General features: G+C 46.8%; 1 protein-coding gene across 1 annotated transcript in view; it reads left to right on the top strand.

The window, feature by feature from the left end:
- The window catches only part of LOC142803036 (lysosomal aspartic protease-like), a 41403-nt gene extending 20803 nt beyond the window's left edge, over positions 1-20600 (top strand). The window contains exons 4-6 of the mRNA XM_075888135.1: positions 9097-9241; positions 11035-11133; positions 20218-20600. Coding sequence (XP_075744250.1) covers positions 9097-9241; positions 11035-11133; positions 20218-20379 — 406 coding nt within the window. The 3' untranslated portion in view covers positions 20380-20600. The remainder of the gene's footprint in view (positions 1-9096; positions 9242-11034; positions 11134-20217) is intronic.
- Positions 20601-20929: the final 329 nt, after the last annotated feature.

The raw sequence follows: 20929 nt of genomic DNA, 5'->3' as shown, positions 1-20929 counted from the left end.
CAAGCAGCAGCGCTGTGACCGGTTGGAAGGAAGGAAAGAATTGCCTGGAAACTGTGGCACGCACCCACGCTGGGGATTGGAAAAGAACCGGGTAGGTTGACGTAATACTGTTAATTTGTTAGCTCACGGTTTTAAACTATTGAAAAAGGGCAAAAATATTTGAGAAATAGAACACTAGAAATAACGAATACAGAAAATGAAGTATATGGTTTCACCAACAGCAATAGGTTAATGAATGAATAAAGCAATTTGAAAAAAGGTCCTTTAGGAGTAATAATTCGTTCTACAGTCTGAATCTTTATGAAGCTTTGATAAACTCCTGCAAGGCATCGGGAACTTTCCCGTCAGTGAATCCCAGGGACAAAGCCCCCCCAAAAAATACGGAGACCACCTTTCGTCCTCTTCGTCAGGCACACACGCGCATCGTCCCACAAAATGTCAACATGCATGTAGCGATTTTTTCACGGGGAGTATTTATTTAGGGGTCCTGAGTCGGTTCCAGCCCGGGATCACAGTGTGCAGGCAGCACAAAATGATTGTGAACAGGACAACCCAGACCGAGCTGCACAACAACAGCGTCATCATCTTCTTCCATTAGGTGCTCTTTCAGTGGCTAATTCAGAGGGGTATTTCAACATCCATTACATTACCCCGGCTTGTAAAGCACCGTCTCGGTGCCAGCTATGTCTAAAAGGGCGCGTCATCATTGTAGGCCTTCAGGCGTGAGACATTCACTATGTTGGTTCTGAGAGTAGTAGTGAAATAGATTAAAAGATTTGGTTGTCGGAGAAATTTCATAGGTGACAGGTGTCACCTGGTGCACAACTTGGTAGGGCCTAACGTAGTGCGATAGAAGCTTCTCACTGAGGGCAACACTATGAGATGGGAGCTACAGTAGGACGACAAAGGCCAGAGGAAAATCACCTTCCCTGTGTTGGCCATCATACAGGGTCTTTTGTGGAGCCTGGGACAGTAAGATCCGAGTGCGGAATACCGTGCGTGCGATGAAAGCTCGGGTGATAGCATCTTGAGTGTATAAAGTCGTGAATTTCGGGACAAATGGAAGCATCAAACAAAAGGCAACGAAGGTTCACGCCCAAAGAGTAGATAAACAGGCGCATAGCCGGCAGTTTTGTAGCGCGATGAATTATAAGCAAAGGTGACAAATGATAGTACAATGTCCCAAACTGTGTGATCGTCTGAAACGTACACACTCAGGCAAAAGGGTGTTAAAAGGGTGTGTGGTTCGTTCTTTTGGGGACTAATGGGGCTGCCATAACCATTAATCCCATTAAGGACTGATGGCACCGGGTCTAACAAATAGTCCACACAGATGAGCTCAAGGGACTAACATTTAGTCCTCACACTTACACCTTAGTGAGTAACTGTTAGTCTAACAATTCACCTCAAGGAACTAACATTTAGTCCTCACGTTTGCACCTTATAGAGCAACTGTTAATCTTCACATTTACACCTTACCGGGCTACCATTAGTCTTCACAGTTGCACCTGCCGAACGAACGGTTGATCCACTGAAATACCCCAATCGGATGAACTTTTTGTCCCCAGTTCAAATGTTGTTTTTTGTTTGTTTTCCGCCAGGCCTAATACTTTTTTTGCCTGTTTTTCTGCGCAGTGAGAAACAAATTGAGCAGAAAAGAACACGCGAAAAGTAGAAAAAATAGAGAAGTGAATTCATGGTGAAGTGTACAAGTCCAGTCTCGTTGTCACATCTTGTTCACTCCTTGTGGAGCTCCTCCGACGGAAGCGAATAATGACAGGTATTGCAGACGACAGCGCACGCGGCCTTCTGCCCGTTGTGTTCCCACGGCTACATGTACAACAATACAGTAAAAATAGTTAGACACACGTGACAGAAGATGAATATGCACGAATATGACAAGTACGTGCACGTTAATATAAAAACAAGCGTTAAAATATGACACACTAATAACTTTACCTTCACATCTCGCAATGTCTTTCTGAAGCTGCTCTGGCAAAAGAGATGGATGACAGGCATCGCAGAAGCCAGCGCACACAGTCTTCAGCACGCTGTGTGCCCACGGCTTTACAATAAGTATGTAAAATAGTGAGTCACACGTGACAGAGGATGAATACAAATGCATATGAGAAATACGTGCAAGGTGAAATGAAAACATACGTGAGATATGACATGCTAATGATTCCACCGTGATGTGACACGTCGTCAAAGATTCATTTCGATCATCGTAGGGTACAGCTTAGGAGCGGCAGCTGCAGCCACAACTCCGCGAACCTCCGTGCCGCTAACAAGTCGGCGAGTCCTAAGCGAGCAACGTCGTTCAGCTCGAGCAAGCGAACGCGAGAACCAACACAGCGTTGCACGCGGAGTGTCTGCCGCCAGCGAACTTCGGTGAAGCGAGCGTACGCTTCACCGCCGCCACGAACAGCGCCGAGCTGGTTTGGAGCTAGCGCCGAAGAAATCGACGGTAAGGCGGCCCTTTTCCACAAATTCGAGCGAGTGCAGCGGGCAAACGCGAGTCCGCCGACGTGGCCAGCGGACGGCGCTGAGCTGCTTGTGACCGACTGTAATGGCGACCGATTTTCAGTGAGTTCCGACGCTAGCGAAAACCACGCCAGCCCGTGCTGGTGCACACACAGCACGCGACATACTATAACCAAGACCAAGCTCTTTATGAGAACCGGCAACGTGTTTTCGACGACTGCCAACACAGCGACCTGGTCTCAGCCCAATATCGTCAGCCCGGAGCTCATCGCGGTGGCGAAGACAGGCGAGCACTCGATGAGCGAGCGTACGGGTGGCCGACGGCAATGGCGGCCAATTTCCAGGCGGTCGCAAAACACAGCGAACTGCAGACGCCGAGATTGACTTTCGCGATGCATTTCGTGCGTGCGATATACAACATGACCAAGCCCGTTGCTGGCAAGCGCGATCCGTATCGCACACGCGACAAGTAGGTAGAATAAAGAATAATAACCTACTTGCTTTAGAATAGAGCACTGTTTTCTGCCCTGAGTCGGACTGAAGTATATATCCGATAGGCCTGTTGACTTCTCGGCTGCCATATTGGCCTCCCCAACTGTTGCTGTCGTCTGTTGGTCATGACTATCTTGAAGCCAGAGATATACAGCGCCGCTTGGTGACGTGTCGAGGCTTGCCCCAGACTTCATGGGTGCAGCGAAACGCAAAAGCAGCACCCACTCTCATCCAAGCGTACACACAAGCACCACGTCGTAATTCTTGGATCGTCGAATCCAGGCTGCCGTGGTCGAGCACAACGAGCGCGATGCATCGCTAACTGTCACCGACAAAATACGGGGAAAGACTGAGCCTGCAGAGGAGGAGAAGGACATCTGTTTTGTGGAGTAGGAGGGCTTAGTCACCTTGGCAACGCGCTGCCTGCATTCCCCGGGCGGTTCATCCCTTTTTAGAGACTAAGTTGTTTCGCGCTGCAATCTTTCCTCTGCGGTTGCTCCTCAACGGTCTATCCGTTCATCGCGCGCGCCTATTGGGTTCCATTACTCCTTTTTCAGGAAATTTTGCCTTAAAATGCATGGAAATTATGTCTCTCAGTGTGCGGTCGATTCGTTCTGTCAGCCCTTTGGTCTCACGATGAAAAGAAGTGCTAAAGTTGTGATGAGTAGCACATGATCGCAGTAGGTCATTTACCACCCGACAAAGGAAGCAGCGACCACGATCTGTGAGTAGGTGGCAAGGAGCGCAATGCTGAAAAATGACGTGGTACAGGAGGAAATCAACAACATCAGTCGCGCCACTGATTGGTAGTGCTCGGGTGGTTGCGTACCGAGTGACATAATCCGTGGCTACTGCGAACGCTTTATTTCCATTTATAAAAGTTAGAAAAGGGCCAAGCAAGTCCAATGCCACTTGATTCAACGGCTCAGCTGGTACTTGAATAAGTTGGAGGTGACCAGCAGGAGGAGTCGTAGGTTTCTTTTGGCGCTGACAAAGGTGTCAAACAGCAACGTTGTGGTGAATTAAACGATAAAGGCCTTTCCAGAAAAACCGCCGTCCAATAAGGTCGTATGTTCGGGTGACGCCTAATGGCTCTGAGGATGAGGGGTCGTGAAGCTCTAGAAATATGTCTTTGCGCAGATGATGTGGAACCATAAATAAATGTTCTGCGCCCTCTCGATGTAAAATTCGGTGATACAAAACAGTCTTGCAGAAGAACATGCTGATAGAAGGGTCGGCATTATCGGCTTGTAAGCGGTCATGATGAAGAGTAGTGATGGATCTCGCCGTTGTTCATCTGCGACGTGCAGAACGTCTGTGATGGCGAAAATACAGGCGTCGGCTTCCAATTTAGGGGAGTCGGGTGGTTCAACGGGGTGGTGGGACAAGCAGTCGGCATCACTGTGCAGTTTCCCAGATTTGTACACTACCGAGAACATTTACTCCTTCAGTCGTAATGCCCAGCGGCCGGGTCTTTCAGTAGGGTTCTTTAGCGTTGACAGCCAGCACAGAACATGATGATCTTTGATGACTGCAAACGGACGTCCGCACAGATACGGACGAACTTTGGCGATGGCCCAGACGAGAGCTAGACATTCCACTCGGTAATTGAATAATTCCTTCCAGACTGTGACAGAAGGCTACTGGAATATGCCATAACACGGTTAGTGCCACTTTGTACTTGAGCGAGTATATACCCCAATGCCACGGCCGCTGCCGCTTGCGTTGGTGCGAAGCTCTTTTGCTGGCTCAAAGTGGGCCAGTACTGGCGGTGAACTGAGAGCGGGAATCATTGATGCGAAGCAATGTACCTGGTCCGCGCCCAAGGAAAAAGCCACGTTCTTTTCGAGGGGATCTGAGAAAGATCGAACAATATCCGCAAAGTTGACGACAAAATGGTGGATGTATGAGCAGAGCCCCAGAAAACTGCTGACCTCCTTTGGGGAACGCGAATGGAGAAATCACGGACAAGGTGGACTTTGTCAGGGTCGGGTTGGACTTTAGTAGTGTCGACAAGGTGACTAAGTAGCGTCGTTTGACGGCGCCCAAAAGTGCACTTTGACGGATTCAGCTGGAGGCCAGCAAGGCGAAATACGTCAATAATGACCGACAGACGTGGGATGTGGCTTTCAAACGTGGGCGTGAACACGATGACATTGTCCAGATAGCCCAGGCAGGTTGAACATTTAGAACCGCGTAGGAGAGAGTCTATCATGCGTTCGAAACCTGCAGAACCATTACACAACCAAAATGGCAGGAACTTAAATTGGTAAAGCACGTCGGGTGTGATCAAGGCTGTCGTCTCGCGGTCATAGTCATCGACAGAAATTTGCCGGAATCTGGATCGAAGATCGAATGATGAAAAATACTTGGCACCAAGGAGGCAGTCGAGTGCATCTTCTATTCGAGGCAGTGTATAAACGTCGTTTTTAGTGATACAACTGAGATGTTGATAGTCGACGCAAAAGCGCCATCTGTTGTCCCTTTTTTCAACTAGCACCACAGGGGATGCCACAGGTGACGCCACAGGTGATGCCCCAGATGATGCTCAAGAACTGGAAGAAGGTTCTATGACATCTTTTTCTAGAATTTTCTTGACCTCCTTCTCAATAACATGGCCCTCAAAGAGCGACACATGGTAAGGGCGTTTTATAAGGGGACTGGCGTCTCCGGCGCCGATACGGTGGGTTACGATGCCTGTGCGGTCTAGTGAACGATCGTGAACATCAAAAACATCGATGTAAGAAAGCAAAACACCACAAAAGACTTCAACTTGACTAGGCTAGAGGTCACTGGATATCATTTTGCCTAGGAATGTACTATTGTTCGCGGGTATAACAGCTTTGGTCCCAGTATTTGTAGCAGGGGTGAAGGAAGAAATTCTACGTCCTTCGAAAGTGAAAAGCTCTGCTAGCGTGATACCTTGGAACGAACTTGGGCTGACTTCGAAAAGTTTAGGACAGGAAGAAGCGTATTGTTGGCCACAACCAATACAGTATCTCGCTGTTGTTCATCTGCGACGAGTTGCGGCAAAGAGTGAGGTGAAGGAGTGGAGCCGCCAAGTATGCGTCATGAGGGACTGGCGAAAACGGCATCTTAGGGATGTAAACCGCAACTGGGGGTGGAATTCGAAGAAAGTCTGTGGCCCGTAGCCGCGTGCAACTTGCAGGAGGGGCATCACCACACAAAGGCAGTCGAGCTTTAAAACGCTGGATAAGCAATCGATGAGGGCAAAGTGACTAGCCAGGAAATCAATGTTAAGATGACATCATGTGGGCAAGGGGCAAGGACAGCAAAGAGCAACGAAGTCTGCTGACCTGCAACAGTAACACGAGCAGTGCACATACCGAATTTGGTGTTTGTCTACCGTTAGCTACGCGCACAGTTGAAAATACAGCAGGTGTCAGGGCTTCCTTGAGATGGGATCGAAGCTTTGAACTCACCACAAATAAACGGTAGCCAGTGCCAATAGGTGCTGCAACGGCCAGGCCATCGACGACGACAGCAAGTAAATTTCGTTCAGTAAGAGGAGTCGGTAGAGGGTTTCGCGTCCAATTCGCCAGTGCAGCGCCACCTCCAGGATCTGCAAACGTTAGTTTTCCGAAGAGTGACGAGAATTATCCGGTGACGGAAAGCGATGGCGCAGAGGGGAGCCAGATTGGCTAACCTGAGGGAACAGCGACCGGCTGGAGAAGTTCCTCTGGGCGACGACGTCCGCGTAGGTGGGTTGAGATTTAGTAAATGAGCAGTGTGATGGAAGGTCCAGAAGGGGGTCATCAGGGGAATATGGTCCTGTACGCGAGTCATCAGGGGAATATATTGTACGCCAGCCTGACGGATGTCACTGGAAAACCTTGGCTGGGAAGACCATCGGTTACGGCAATGGCTGGAAATGTGGGCAGCGTGAGAACAAAAAAAAACAAAGCGGTCTATCGTCATTCGTGCACCACTCAGATGGGTTGTGGTATCGTTATGGGAATTGTGGAACTGAAGAAGCTGCGGCAACAAGTGGGGCAGCGTTGTGGTCAGGGTTGTGGATGGGAGTCCATGTTGGCTGAGGCGCAAGGCGAGCGAAGGAGGAAGGTAGCAAGCCCATGCTGGCAAACTCCTGCCAGACGACGGCTTGAATTATAAAAATAGTTGCCATGTTGTCCAGAGGAGGGGGCCTACAGGTAGCAGGGGTCATGGCTTCCAGCTTCTGGTGAACAATCCTGGTGATAGCAGAATTCGCGCATGGGCGGGGTCGCGCAGGATATTCGCACGAGCAAGTCGCAGCAGTGTTCGGAAGGTGGTTGAAGCGCTGAGTCATCAGCCTGTTTTCAGCTTGCTGAAAGCGCAGACATTCAGTGATGATGCAGTCGACTGTGGCACAGTTCGTACACATGAAAATGTTGAAGGCATCGTCAGCTATGGTCTTAAACTCATTGTTGACCTTGTCTACCTCTGGCATGTCTTTGTCGCAGTTGCGACAAGGGGCGAGCACGTCTTGAATGTAGACGATGTTGAATTCAGTAGCCAATTGAACACGTGAAGCGAGTTCCTGTCTGGCTGCCATTTGTCGAGCAAGAGACCGACCGAACAAAACAAATCGCGGAGCTTCGGTTTGCACAAGTCGATTCTTCCCCGTGGGTCTCATACCTCGCGCGTGCCGTACCTCATAGAATAGGACGTTGGCAAGCATAAGCGTCTCGTCCCACCTGTGGTGCTTGCTCACTCGCTCGTACAAGGCGAGGCATTCGTCGACGTCTGTTTTGTCGGTTCCGCAAAACGTGTCAGGGTCAATAAGCACGAAGGGATCGCAGGGCCGGTGTTGGCGCAGATTTCGAAGACTGTGGGCCACCTTCAGGCATGGTGGAGATCCAGAGCCGCGTTGCTGTAAGACCCACAACCTCGGCCAAAGAAGACGTTACGGGTAATATTTATTTAGAGGTCGTGAGTCGCTACCATTCCGGAATCACAGTGTACAGGGCGCACAAAATGATTGGTTGGTTGGTCGATTGTTCCTCAGAGTCCTGGTGAAACCCACCACGGGGGATCGGCCATGAAACGGACGGCACTTCATTTGTGAGATTGAATTGTTTTACCAGCCGGGATATATAGATAGGGATGTTTAAACAAAAAACAGAGTGTTAAACGGTGGAATAAAAAATAAAATGAATAGCACTAATAAAAAACGATCAAGCTAATATTATATAAAATAAACTGAATTATTGCCTCAGCTTAACATTCTATTTGTTTTGTTGCCTTTAGAAAATCGCATATGGCCACGCAAACATTCCCGTGAGTCAGCAGTCAGCAGGACAATCCAGACCGAGCCCCACAACAACAGCGTCGTTGTCTTCATTTATTAGGTGGCCTTTCAGCGGCTCTGCCGGAGGAGTATTTCAACACACCTGGCAATATGTTACCAGAATTTCCCACTCAGGCTTTGCGTGTCAAATCAATGATGACCACAGCTGTTGTTCGAACAACGTGGTTAAGAAAGCGGCTGTGGATGTGCCAAAAATGAAAATATATTGAACAAAGAGAAACCACGCTTGGACTACACTTCAACTGCCAGTGCACCCATCAAACAGGCCTCCGTAATTTATCACTCTCCAAGCACATTAGCCAGCCCAGTCACTGTCTTAAGCGCATGAGCGTTGCTCTTCTGCGATTTGGTTTTCAGCACAGGTAGGTGGGCGAAAATGGGGAGTCCAATTTTATAAACAATCAGACATCTCTCTCCCGAGAAATCAGCGAAAGTGGTAATATACGGAGGGGGTAGTCGACTGTCTTTTTACGGGAGAAATAACGGTGCCTTAACTCAATTTATACAGCATCACGCTACTTATGTGAAGGTTCCTGATTTGATCCTTGCCGGCGCAAGCTATAGTTGCGGCCACTTCATTTTTTCATACTTGTGTCATAGTTAACACAATTAAAAAACTGCACTACACCTGCCTTGACTTCATCACCTATTGGTTGTCATGATGGCAGCAAAGTGTTTCGTTGATGTGTGTATACACGTGTTTTATGTGGGAGGTTGATGCGTGCGGACGTTGATGATTTTTTTTCTTTTATGCTCAGCACTGAACGCCTTCGGCATTGACCATTATTGCATAATATTGTTCTCCACAGAATTAGTCTATCTGACAAGGCGACCTTCTGTAAAAAGGGCTGCCAAGCAATTGCGGACACCGGCACGTCCTTGCTAACTGGGCCATCCGTTGACGTCAAGAAGATCAACAGAATTATTGGGGCTAAGGAAGCCTCACCTGGTCAGGTGAGACATAATATATGATGTGTCACACGAGGGCATTAATATTACTTGTGTCGAAGTGGAACGTATCCCATCAATGATTCAAAAAATAAGTGAAGGGTAAATTTCATTCAAAACAGACAAAGAACATTGTAAGTGAGCTTAAATCAAGTCAGACGCCTACTGATATCATAAGTCATTCAACCCCAAACAGAGACTGGTAAACAAAGAGTGGTGGCTGCGATTAGAAGCCTTCGCATTCACAATTCATTGAGGAAAAGACGCACAAAGTCTGTTTAGAGTTAAGTTCCACTGTAATATTAGAAAAGTCGTGGACCACCAGAATTTAAGCCCCTCGCTCCGCTGCAGAGTTCACGTGTTATTTTGTGACGAAAATCAATTGAAGGAGAGGCAACGAGGGGATGATGGAGGCTTGCGATGAAAAACTCGTATGTGTGCTGGAGCCGGCATTGCGACAAGCAGACTTGCCTTCTTCAAATTCACTATAGACTTATGGCGTACAATGGCGCATCTACCTCACTTTTTTTCAACAAGAAAAATCTGCTTGTAGAAACGTCTGCTCTAGCGCGCACTTCCTGTTCTCTGGATTTTCATTGAGGTCCTCAGAGTCATTCAAACAAAACTGAATTTGCTGCAAAATACTATACAACTACAGACCAATCCAAATTTACAATGCACGATTCATAAGCCATCGGCGTTACAATACAGAAAATAACGATCATTAACATATTTTTGTTAGGGGTTTTCGACGTGGGCTGTTAACGAGTCATTGTAGACAAGGGGTCTTTTTTGTTCAGTTCTCAATAATAAATATTAGGACATGGAAGTCGCTACTCTATCGGAATTCGTGAAAGTGACGGTGCGCCTTGTTGTTCCTTCAAAAGCCATTTATTATTGTAAACGCGACTTACATTCAAAAGCCATGCCGAAAGAAAAATCACACAAATTACGTCATATGCGAAGCTGTGGACAGTTTAGTTCGAAAAGCAAAGCTTGAAACAGCGCATGTTCCAAACATGAGCGCTCGAAAACTGAACGAAGATATTCCTGCTTTTGCAATTAGGAATTACTAATTACTTTGGGACCACTGGACCTAACCAAAGTTCATATTGACTATTTTGTGCACATATGTTTGTAAGTGAGTGCGCAATATGCGTGCCTAAAGCGCATAATTGTTGTTATTGTATGTATTGCTGAGTTCCTTCACAAGTCTTATTATCACCCCGTTACGCTGCACGTAATTACGAGCGCGAACCACTCATGCACTGTTCACGAAGGATCCAGAATGTTGTAGATAATGACGTTAAGATTACGCTCGTGCACTTCGAGAACATTGTACATTATTCTGGAACCTACGTGGCCACAAGTGATAACGCTAGAATATCTTATGACACGTGTATAAATGCCGACGCGCATCACCACTTGTTTGTTGACCGCCGGCCGACGCTCTGTTCGCCGTTATCAGCACCCGTGTGTTGCTGCAATCTCACCTTCAGTTCCTTGGCCACAAGTTTGAACTTAGCATCGAGTCTGCTGTCTTTATCCACGTTACGACTACGTGACAGTATCATAGTCAGTACCTTACAGCTGGAGTACCAAGTTGGGATTCATATCACGATACCATCTGCGGTAGTCCCTTCAAATGTTGTCATGTGCCCGTATATACCTTTCTTTTCAATATGAAGGAAGGTCTGGGGTGGTTGATACATGTTCATCAATTACTCACTGCTTTGCGAATTGGCTTCCGTGATACTGTACTTCATGGAACTTAAATTTCTCTTCGCTGTTACTTGCAGTATCTTGTGGACTGCGAAGCGCTGCCGTCATTGCCAAAGGTCACCTTTCACCTTAGCAAGAAGGAATTTGTGCTAAGTGCGGACGACTATATCTTGAAGGTGAGGCCTTTATTGCCCTACACTCGGTTTTGCATGGATTTTCAGCATTTAGAGAAGACCGCTTATGTATACATGTACCACATAGACTCTACCTTACGGCAAGCAGTAAATGACTGCATGTATTCAAATATTATTAGAATGATACTATGCGACGATGTCGCTGGTTTCCAAGCTGTACCTGCAAAACGTCATGAAAAGGATAACATATTTAATTTTGGAACAGCAGTGCACAGCCATGTAACACGAAATATGCCGGTCACAACGGGTGGTTATCTTATAGTTTCTTACCCATTGCTGTATAGCCTACATCTTTAGACATTAGCTTATGCTCCATGTTCAAATGTCGTACAATGGCATGTCTATCTCGCTAATAGACAACTATATATAGCCATTCTTCTTCAAGTCTAGGCGAATTCGAGACCGCACCATTCTATGGTCACTGCATCGTACCTTGCCAACCACTTCCATATCCTGCACGATTCCTGGGTGTGCACTCATTATAAAGTCTATTTAGTTCTTATTTTCGCCATTGGGGCTCCTCCATGTCCACTTGCGGTTTTCTCGTTTTCGGTGGAAGGTATTCCAAATCCGTAAATTATTGCGTTCTGCGAATTCCACCAGTAGCTCTCCTCTGGCGTTTCTAGTACCGATGCCATAATCTCCTACTGCCTGGTCTCCAGCCTGTTTCTTTCCTACCTTTGCATTAAAGTCGCCCATCACTATAGTATACTGTGTTTTTACCTTACTCATTGCCGATTCCACGTCTTCATAGAAGCTTTCAACTGAAGCGTCATCATCATGGCTGGATGTAGGCGCATAAGCCTGTACTACCTTCATCTTGTATGTTTTATTCAGTTTAATTACGATACCTACCACCCTTTCATTAATGCTATAGTATTCCTCTATGTTGCCAGCTATGTTTCTGTGAATTAGGAGCCCCACTCCCAGTTCTCTCGTGTCTGCCAAGCCCCGATAGCAAAGGACGTGCCCATTCTGTAGCACCGTATAGGCCTCATCTGCCCTCCTAACCTCACTGAGCCCTATTATATCCAATTTAACACCTTCTAGCTCCTCGAATAGTACAGCTAGACTTCCCTCGCTAGATAAAGTTCTAGCGTTAAACGTTGCCAAGTTCAGGTTCCAATGGCGGCCTGTCCGGATTCAGAGATCCTTAGCACCCTCTGCTGCGTTGCAGATCTGACCACTGCCGTGGTCAGTTGCTTCGCAGCTGCTGGGGACTGAGGGCCACGAGTTATTTGACGTATGCATGTGGGAGGTAGTGGCCAGATACTGCACGAGGGTGGCCAATCCTTCTCTGGTGAGGGACTGCGTTCCCGGCGGTGGTTACCGGTGAGGCCGCACCCCAGGCCTCTTAATGCATTTCTATCACCACGCGGATTTTTTTAATCCGGTTGAAAACTGCGCGGCACCGGGATTCGAACCACGGACCTCTTGCATGCGAGGCGAATGCTCTAACCACTACGCCATCGCCGCTAATTGCATTGCTGAGTAACTCAGGGGACGAATTGCAACTCATGATTACGGAGTTAGACGAGGAGAGCAGAAAGGTGGGTCTTAAAATTAATCTGCAGAAAACGAAAGTAATGTACAACCTCGCAAAGAAGAAGCGCTTCGAGATAGGTAATAGTGCACTTGAAGTTGTAAAAGACTATGTCTACTTAGGGCAGGTAATAACCGCAGTGCCGAACCACGAGAGTGAAGTAACTAGAAGAAGAAGAATGGGGTGGAGCACATACGGCAAGCACTCTCAAATTATGACAGGTAGATTGCCACTATCCCCCACGAGGAAGGTATATAACAGCTGTATCTTGCCAGTACTTAGCTATGTAGCAGAAACCTGGAGACTTACAAAAAGAGTTCAGCTTAAATTGAGGACGACGCAGCGAGCAATGGAAAGAAAAATGGTAGGTGTAACGTTAAGAGACAAGAAGAGACCAGATTGGATTAGGCGACAAACGGGGGTTAAGGATATCATAGTTGAAATAAAGAAGAGAAAATGGACATGGGCTGGGCATGTAGCGCGTAGACAGGATAACCGCTGGTCATTAAGCGTACCTAACTAGATTCCCAGAGAAGGGAAGCGGGTCAGGGGGAGACAGAAGGTTAGGAGGGCAGATGAGATTAAGAAGTTTGTGCGTATAAATTGGCAGCAGCAAGCACAGTACCGGGTTAACTGGCGGAACATGGGAGAGGCTTTTGTCCTGCAGTGGACGTAATCAGGCTGCTGCTGATGATGATGATATAGCCATCAATTTTCTTTATTCACTGACCACCACTGCTACAACAAAATTGTTCGCCCTGCAATTTGTAAATGTTGTTTGAAATGTTGTGAGAGGAAATAATACTGCAGCTCACAGGTATAAAAATGCATCATTTGGTTAAACTATAATACGCTTCACTCGGAAATCTCAATTTGAAAAAGTGGGAGTCAGATCGAGACATCGCACAGTTCTGTATAAAACTTGCGATCATTGGTGCTGATGTTGGCTTCATTGCTCCACTTCTCAATATTGCAGGAAAGGAGATTTGATGGCAACCTACGGGAAGTTATTGATATTACTTTTCATATTTCCATGTTTCGCAGTATGAGGTGCGGGTTATATGGAGTTTAGTTATACACGAAAAAAATACATTAACGTTGTAAAGAACACATTAGTACCTGCATGTGCTGCTGTGCGAACACGTGAGGCGCCTGAAGATTCTAACAAACCCTTTCACAGTTCGCAGTCTTAAAATTATGGGAAAAAGCCCCCATCCGTAAGACAAAGCCAACTTTTCGGGGCATTTCGCACTGCCCGTTCGGGGAAGCGTACCAGCTATTTTGGTTCTATGTGGCTTCAAATTGCTCTATGAATTTCTTACGAAATGAAATCATTCTTTCCTCTTTGAATATTTTATTATAAAATAGAATTCTATTTACCAGGTGCGATGTAGTCGTATATAAGTGTACCTAGCCACAAGGTAGATTTTTGCGTAGGCTGGGGTGCAACAGCCAAGATGTAATTTGGAGCAGCAATATGTTAATTTTGGAGCAATAAAGCCCAAGTTTGGAGCAGCTTACGTAAAAGCAAACATCTACTTTTTATCATAAAAGACAGAGTTTAAAGCCGTATAAAAACTAGGCTCAAATTTGGGAAAAAAAAGTATGTACAAACCATACAACCTCCGCAAATCGTGCAGAATGTACATCACTACTGCTGTTTCAAAAAAAATATTATTTTTAACAACCACATTGGGCAAACAATGAGTAAGTCCACATTATCACTTGCCGTGCCTCTCAAATCCTTTGACAAACTGCGAACTAAAAGCTGCCATCCTTTATATTTGACAGAATCGTAAAACCGAGAAGCACGGGTGGCGAAAGTAAATACGGGTGCACAAATTGTTTTTCTTAGGCCAGCGGAAATGTCATTCAATGCTAAAATAAATTGCCAGTAACCTTTTTAGGCATCAACTATCATACTTGCACTCAATTACGCGGCGCATACATGCATCAGTAACTGAAGAAAATGTGCTATGCCACGTGATTAGCGCTAACAGCCTTTGCACTTGTGTCCATCTAGTCCTTCATCTCAAGTGTTGGTCTTTTATGCAGTGCGCAATAACGTAACAATAATAACTTCCAACTCGCCCAAGCAAGTATCCTTATGTGATGGAGTGCGTAGAATTCAAAGTGGGTGGAGTGCGCGGAACTTGAAACGGGGCGAGCGGAATTTGAAGTGCGCGCCATGAACGAAGTTGGAAGTCGGCAAGGAAGAAGTTGGCAAGGATGATAATAAATAACAAGAAATGACTGAAGCGCCAATTCGACGCAGACGCAGCGTTCATCGAAGCACGTGCGAGACAGAGAAAAGGGAGAGGAGTCGCAGCGGTGGCCAGAGGAAGATAAAGCACGCATTAGGGCGTCGGGGTTTCGGACTTGAGCCAAGGCTGCTACCTTCATCGTCCTGTGACCTGATGGGCTCCAGAACTACGAGGCTACGCTGACATTCCCGTACCCATGGACAGGTCTGAGCTGTCGATCTTCGGGCTCGAGCTCAGGCGAGTCTGTCCGGCCGTGACTCTATCTCGAGGCCGGTGCGCAAAATGCAGCGTCAGCTGGTGCAGCGTCCACCGACAGCCTAGGAAGGCTGCTTCTCCTACGACTCGTGTGGCTGCCCAACACCGATGCCAACTAGGACGACAAGAGCATCGACCCGTGCTCGGCACCCAGGCTCCTACACAACGATATGTGTGAGACGCCACTCCTTCGACATTCCGCGACACTCTCTGTGTAGAAAATGAGTGCTTAGGACTTGTGTTGTGTTTAGGAACTCTGGAGCTATTGGTATTAAATGTTTGCGTCAAACGGACTCGTCTTTTGGGAAGTGTCCAGAAATAGCACCTCGGTCCTCCCAAATTTAGCCTGTGGGTTGTGCGAAGCAAAAAAAACACGTTAGACCTTATAAGCTAACAAACACACTGCATTAATAGACACGAGGACTCCAACGCTGAAACCGCACACCAGAACAGGAGCACCGCAATGCAGAAACACGAGTGGCAGAACTTCCAAAACATAATGCGCTTTTCTGCGAAGCATTACTGTACTGGGTTGGAGGTGGCCGAAGGAGCGTTATGCGCGGGTTAGAACGAGGCCCAAATATTTTCGACCCTCAACACTCCCCTCTCTTTCACGCCCCTACTTTTTCTGTTTTTTTTTTCACAGTAAGGCTAGGTTTAAGGCACCACTTCTAGGCTCGCTTGCACAACGCGTTTTACCGGATAATGTAACAACTGCACGCGTCAATTGTCCCGGCGATGGCGCCGGATATCTATCGTAGTGACGACGAAACTTCAATACAGAAAAATGTTTTATGTGCCTTTGCTATCGCAACCAGCGTGGTGGCAGGCAACACCGGCGTTTGCAGCATACCGAGCTTTTTTGCGTGAAGGAAACGTGGCATACCTTCAAGCTTCAGTTTCCTACATGCCACAATTACGTTGTTTTCTGATTAGGAAATTGATATCTCCCGCGAAGTGTCGGTGGCTACGGCAATGCATTTTCGTTTTTTATTTCCGTCGTCCCACGACATTGTGTTAGCGAACGAGTGAAGGCATCTTGCAGCGTCGGTTGTCGACAATGGCATTGGGGTTGTCTGGGCGTCCGCGTGTGTGGATCGGGCAGCATTATCAGCAAGGCCGTTACCGACAATACCACAATGTCGCGGTAACCACTGGAACACCACGTCATGTACTTTCGACGAAACTTCGTGAAGCACTTCTCTTATTTCATTCACTAGTTGTTGATGCACCCTTTGTCGTAAAGCTGATTGCAAGCTCTGAAGGGATGCCTTGGAGTCGCAGAACACAGAACACAGCTGAGTGACCCCAGTGTCGGGAACTGCCGCCTACACAAATTGGACCCATCGAGAAAGCTTCAAGTTCTATCTGACCTCTCCCGCCAGGATGCAACTTTACTGTGCCGCCTGTGGTTAGGCGTAGCTTTTACGAAGGCGTACTCCTTTCGCATTGGAATGGCGGATAGCTCCCGACGTGAATCGTGCGACACTGACGAGACAATAGAACATCTACTGTGTTCATGTGAACGTTTTGCGAGCGAACGCAACTTGCTGCGTGAAACGTTAGAGACACTAGACAGTAGATCATTTTCCAAAGAGAAGATCCTTGGTTCATGGCTCTACGCGTCGCAGGCCAGCAAAGCGACGCGGCCATTGCTAAGTTTTCTAAAGACGAACGGACTACGCGACCGCTTATAAGCGTGCAATGGACAAGGTCACACCTACACACACGTTGCCCTTCACTTCTCTCTCTCTTCTCCTTTAATTCCCTCATTCCTTCCCCAGTGCAGGGTAACAAACCGGACGTGCGTTTGGTTGACCTCCCTGCCTTTCATTTCTTCTCTTCCTCCTCCTCCTCCGTCGTCCCACCGTTAGGTGTCCGCTGTGGTCAGGGGATCAATGTTTGCGCGGCGCTGTCACAATGCCTTTTCGCATGTGCCCTCACCTCACTTTACACCGCGGATTTGGATTAGGGTCTGCGTGTTTGGATCTATTGATGACGCAAACTGCAGGTGACCAACGTAGTCTCTATTTCTCGATGAAATTAGCGCACCCGAAAAAATCCTTGAGGCTGGTCGGGAATTTCGGCGCAGCGTGACACAATTTTCACAAATTTCATGGTTTCGCCGCTGCTCAGAGCAACAACAGAGTATAGTATCCAATTGGCACAATTGGTGCAGCAGTTGCACCCTTGCGTACACTGCGTGCCTTTTCCTGCGACATTGAGTCATTCGAAGTTGAGACTTCGGGAAGGGCATATCAGTAAGATGCAATAGAAAAGTCGCACTACGAATGCATTTAGTAACGTTGATAGTGCTACCCCACACTATGGCTGTCTACATTTACACAACTTTGCTAAGAGGCAAAGTTGTGTAAATGAGTCACATTTAGAAGATCGTGAATTATTAACTTTTCAATACAAATCCTTCATATGTGCGACTGCAATTGGTATTTTGGCCTATTATGCGCCAAAAAAAAGAAACAAACAACATTGTTAAGTGCAACAGAGATCTTTTGCGCAACTTCAAGCCACACTAAGTATTAGTATTTCGCAAAAGCCAACATTTTCAGTATACTCCACACCATCTTCCCTCTAGCCATAGCCTCATAAACACCTTGTTAACTTTTCTCCACGTCTCTTACTCTCGCCGCCAAGGTCACATTTTCTTCCCGCTTTCATCGACTCTTTCTTACAGTGCCTATGTTTTTCTAATGTTGATCTGCTCTCAGAGCTAGCCCGTTTACCTAATTAGCCTTAACATTCACCACACCATGTTGAAATATGAAGGCACTTGTCACATGTGCAAAAAACTAACCGTCTTTGTTATAACTGCTCAAAGATGAGCATAACCACATTTTTAGACGCGCTGTGTTAACATGTTGAAGCTTTTGTAGCCACCTTAGAATCAAAATAGCGTAAATATTTGCCGAGATGACTGGAGCAGAATAAATTGGTCCAAGCACATTTCGCATCAGAAATAAAAGGAGGTCACTCTGTGCAATAACTGCATAATCGCTCAGCAAATGTCCTTTAGATACAAAAAAAGGGTCTATTCTGAAAAACCAATAACCACCGCACAATGAAGATGCTACAATTTTGAAATAATTTTTGTTCCCCATGAGCTTTCTTGTTACAATGACAAATGTCTTAAATGCGAAGCAGCTCTTTGACTAGCCTGTGTAACGCTGTTCGTCTGTATCTCCGTGCCAACGCACCGCACGGCGCTGTCTTTGCCGCATGTGTTGTGGCGGTGGCATGTAGAGCACGCCTTCTCTCACAGTGCGCGGTGACGTCACTCGTTACCTCGCCTTTGACGCACTCGCCACGTGTCACCTCTCTTTCACTTCAGCTTCTTCACCGCTCGCAACGTTCGAGTGCTCATCTAGTGAACAGTCTTTCGGCTCGCTTATCTGCTATGGAGAAGACGCCTAGAAGCGAAGCTCCTTCGCCCGCCGAAACATGCGCCGAAGCGATTTGACCTAACGCAGCCGTCGCCGGCGTTGCGGGGGGTAGCACAGCCGATCTCGTTTGCGAATGGCGACGTCGCCCCTGCAACACCGACGAAGTGCGAGTCAACCACGCCGATCGAGTTCGAGAATGAAAACGGCACGCGGGCATTACTGATAAGACGCCAGCCAAGGAAGCCGAGTGGAAGCACCTACACCGGCAGGCCAACACCAGAATCCTCGAAGTCGTCGTCCTCTGCAACGTCTCGAAAGTGCACCCTCTGCCGAATCACCCGCCGAATCGCCGTAGGCAACGCTGCTGCTCCCATAACATCAGGGCTTCCTTCGGAAAGATCTGAGTTTCACTTGCACATGCTGCACCATCTTTAAAAAGCAAAGAATTTCATGGGGGGGGGGGAGAATCTGTTATATCATGTCCTCATCACTTCACGTTGATTGATTTGTGGGGTTTAACGTCCCAAAACCACCATATGATTATGAGAGACGCCGTAGTGGAGGACTCCGGAAATTTTGACCACCTGGGGTTCTTTACCGTGCACCCAAATCTGAGCACACGGGCCTACGACATTTCCGCCTCCATCAGAAATGCAGCCGCCGCAGCCGGGATTTGAACCCGCGACCTGCGGGTCAGCAGCCGAGTACCTTAGCCACTAGACCACCACGGCGGGGTTCATCACTTCACGTAACGCAGGCAAAATCACATATAGCATAGCCATCTGATTTATTTATTTATTTATTTATTTATTTATTTATTGATTGATTGATTGATTGATTGATTGACGGACCCTTATAAAACTAGCACAACGCACCGCGGAGGATCGGCTGTACAACTGGCAGTGCCTGGCTTTGTAAACAAATTTGTTTATACTATCAATATGTTGAGGGATAGATAGAATTTGAAAAGACCTATTTGCGTTGCGCAGGTTTTAGCCCGCTTTCACAGCGAACTGCTGCCTTCTTCTTCTTGTTCTCCGATAGCATTAAGTACTGCTTTTAAGCAGGCGAAACAACATATAGGAGAGCCATCTTTAGCATTACGAGTGCGCGCTTCTGCCGAAGACAAGTCGCTCATATCTTGATCTCCAGCCGCTTTGACAACGATAAGAGTGGAGAACTAAATGAACCCACGCATAAAAAATCAAAAAAAGAAAGCGACAAACAACAAAAATATAGAAAAAGAGAAAACCATGAAGCAAAATAGAAATAAACAGAAATAAAAGAGACACAGGAACCATCAAATACAAAAAAGATAGAAAGTGCTGATGAAAGGAGGAGAAAAACGAAGAGAAACAGGATAGCTTCTTCAGCTCTGCACTTCCTGTAGACTTGGCACCTCTAGTGTGAACCTATGTTAATTTTTTTTCTCTTGCTTTTGGCTGGCTGTGGCTGTTTGACGAAAAGAAAACTCACACTGCGCGAACTTATGGCATCGATTCGCATAATGCTTACTTCCGGTAATTTGCTAAAACATTTGCTGCCGGATTACCGTTGATCGGGCGCACTTTAACTATCTTGGCGATCTCTCCGTCTGATGCAGGTGAAACAACAAGGAAAAACCTTCTGTATGAGCGGCTTCACCCCCATGGACTTTCCACCGGAAACGGGTCCCCTATGGATTCTGGGCGACATGTTCATAGGCCGCTACTACACCATCTTCGACAGAGGCAACGACCGCGTGGGCTTTGCCGAGGCCCGGTAGTCAGCATCTCTTCAAAAGAAATGTCCTAAATTTACCCTTTCTTTCACAAACGCTTATTGAAAATGCTTTTAAGGTGTACTGTTTGTTCCGGCGTATTTAAAGAGACGGTTGTCGCTACTCTACAAGTTCTGCTATTCAACCTAAGATTCACTGATCGTCCATCATTTTTGTTACTCGCCATGCCTGAAAGAGGACGCACCAAAATAAATAAAATAACGACATCACTGTTTCCATGCCTTCACTCTAATACTGTTTTATAAATCACTCAAGACCACAACAGCGTGACCTCTCTCAACAAATACAGCACAAAATGCTCCTCTTACCTCATAAAAATAGAACTAAATTACGATCAAATGATGCTGACAATATCTTTTGTCACTTTAGATAGATTCAGCCTTTGCATTCGGATGTCGTTTCACTCGCATTCTCTAGAGCTCTATATTAGTGTCATATGTGGATTCATGTTATGCTCGGATTAGTGTCCGTTCTGTGGCTTGCACGCCACCATACTGCGCATACCACACCACAGTGGTCTAGTAGCTAAGGTACT

The sequence above is a fragment of the Rhipicephalus microplus genome, chromosome 3 (assembly GCF_043290135.1).
Source record: "Rhipicephalus microplus isolate Deutch F79 chromosome 3, USDA_Rmic, whole genome shotgun sequence".
In the NCBI taxonomy this organism is placed as follows: domain Eukaryota; kingdom Metazoa; phylum Arthropoda; class Arachnida; order Ixodida; family Ixodidae; genus Rhipicephalus; species Rhipicephalus microplus.
Note: the sequence above shows the minus strand (reverse complement) of the source record. Positions and strands in the feature narration are given on the sequence as shown.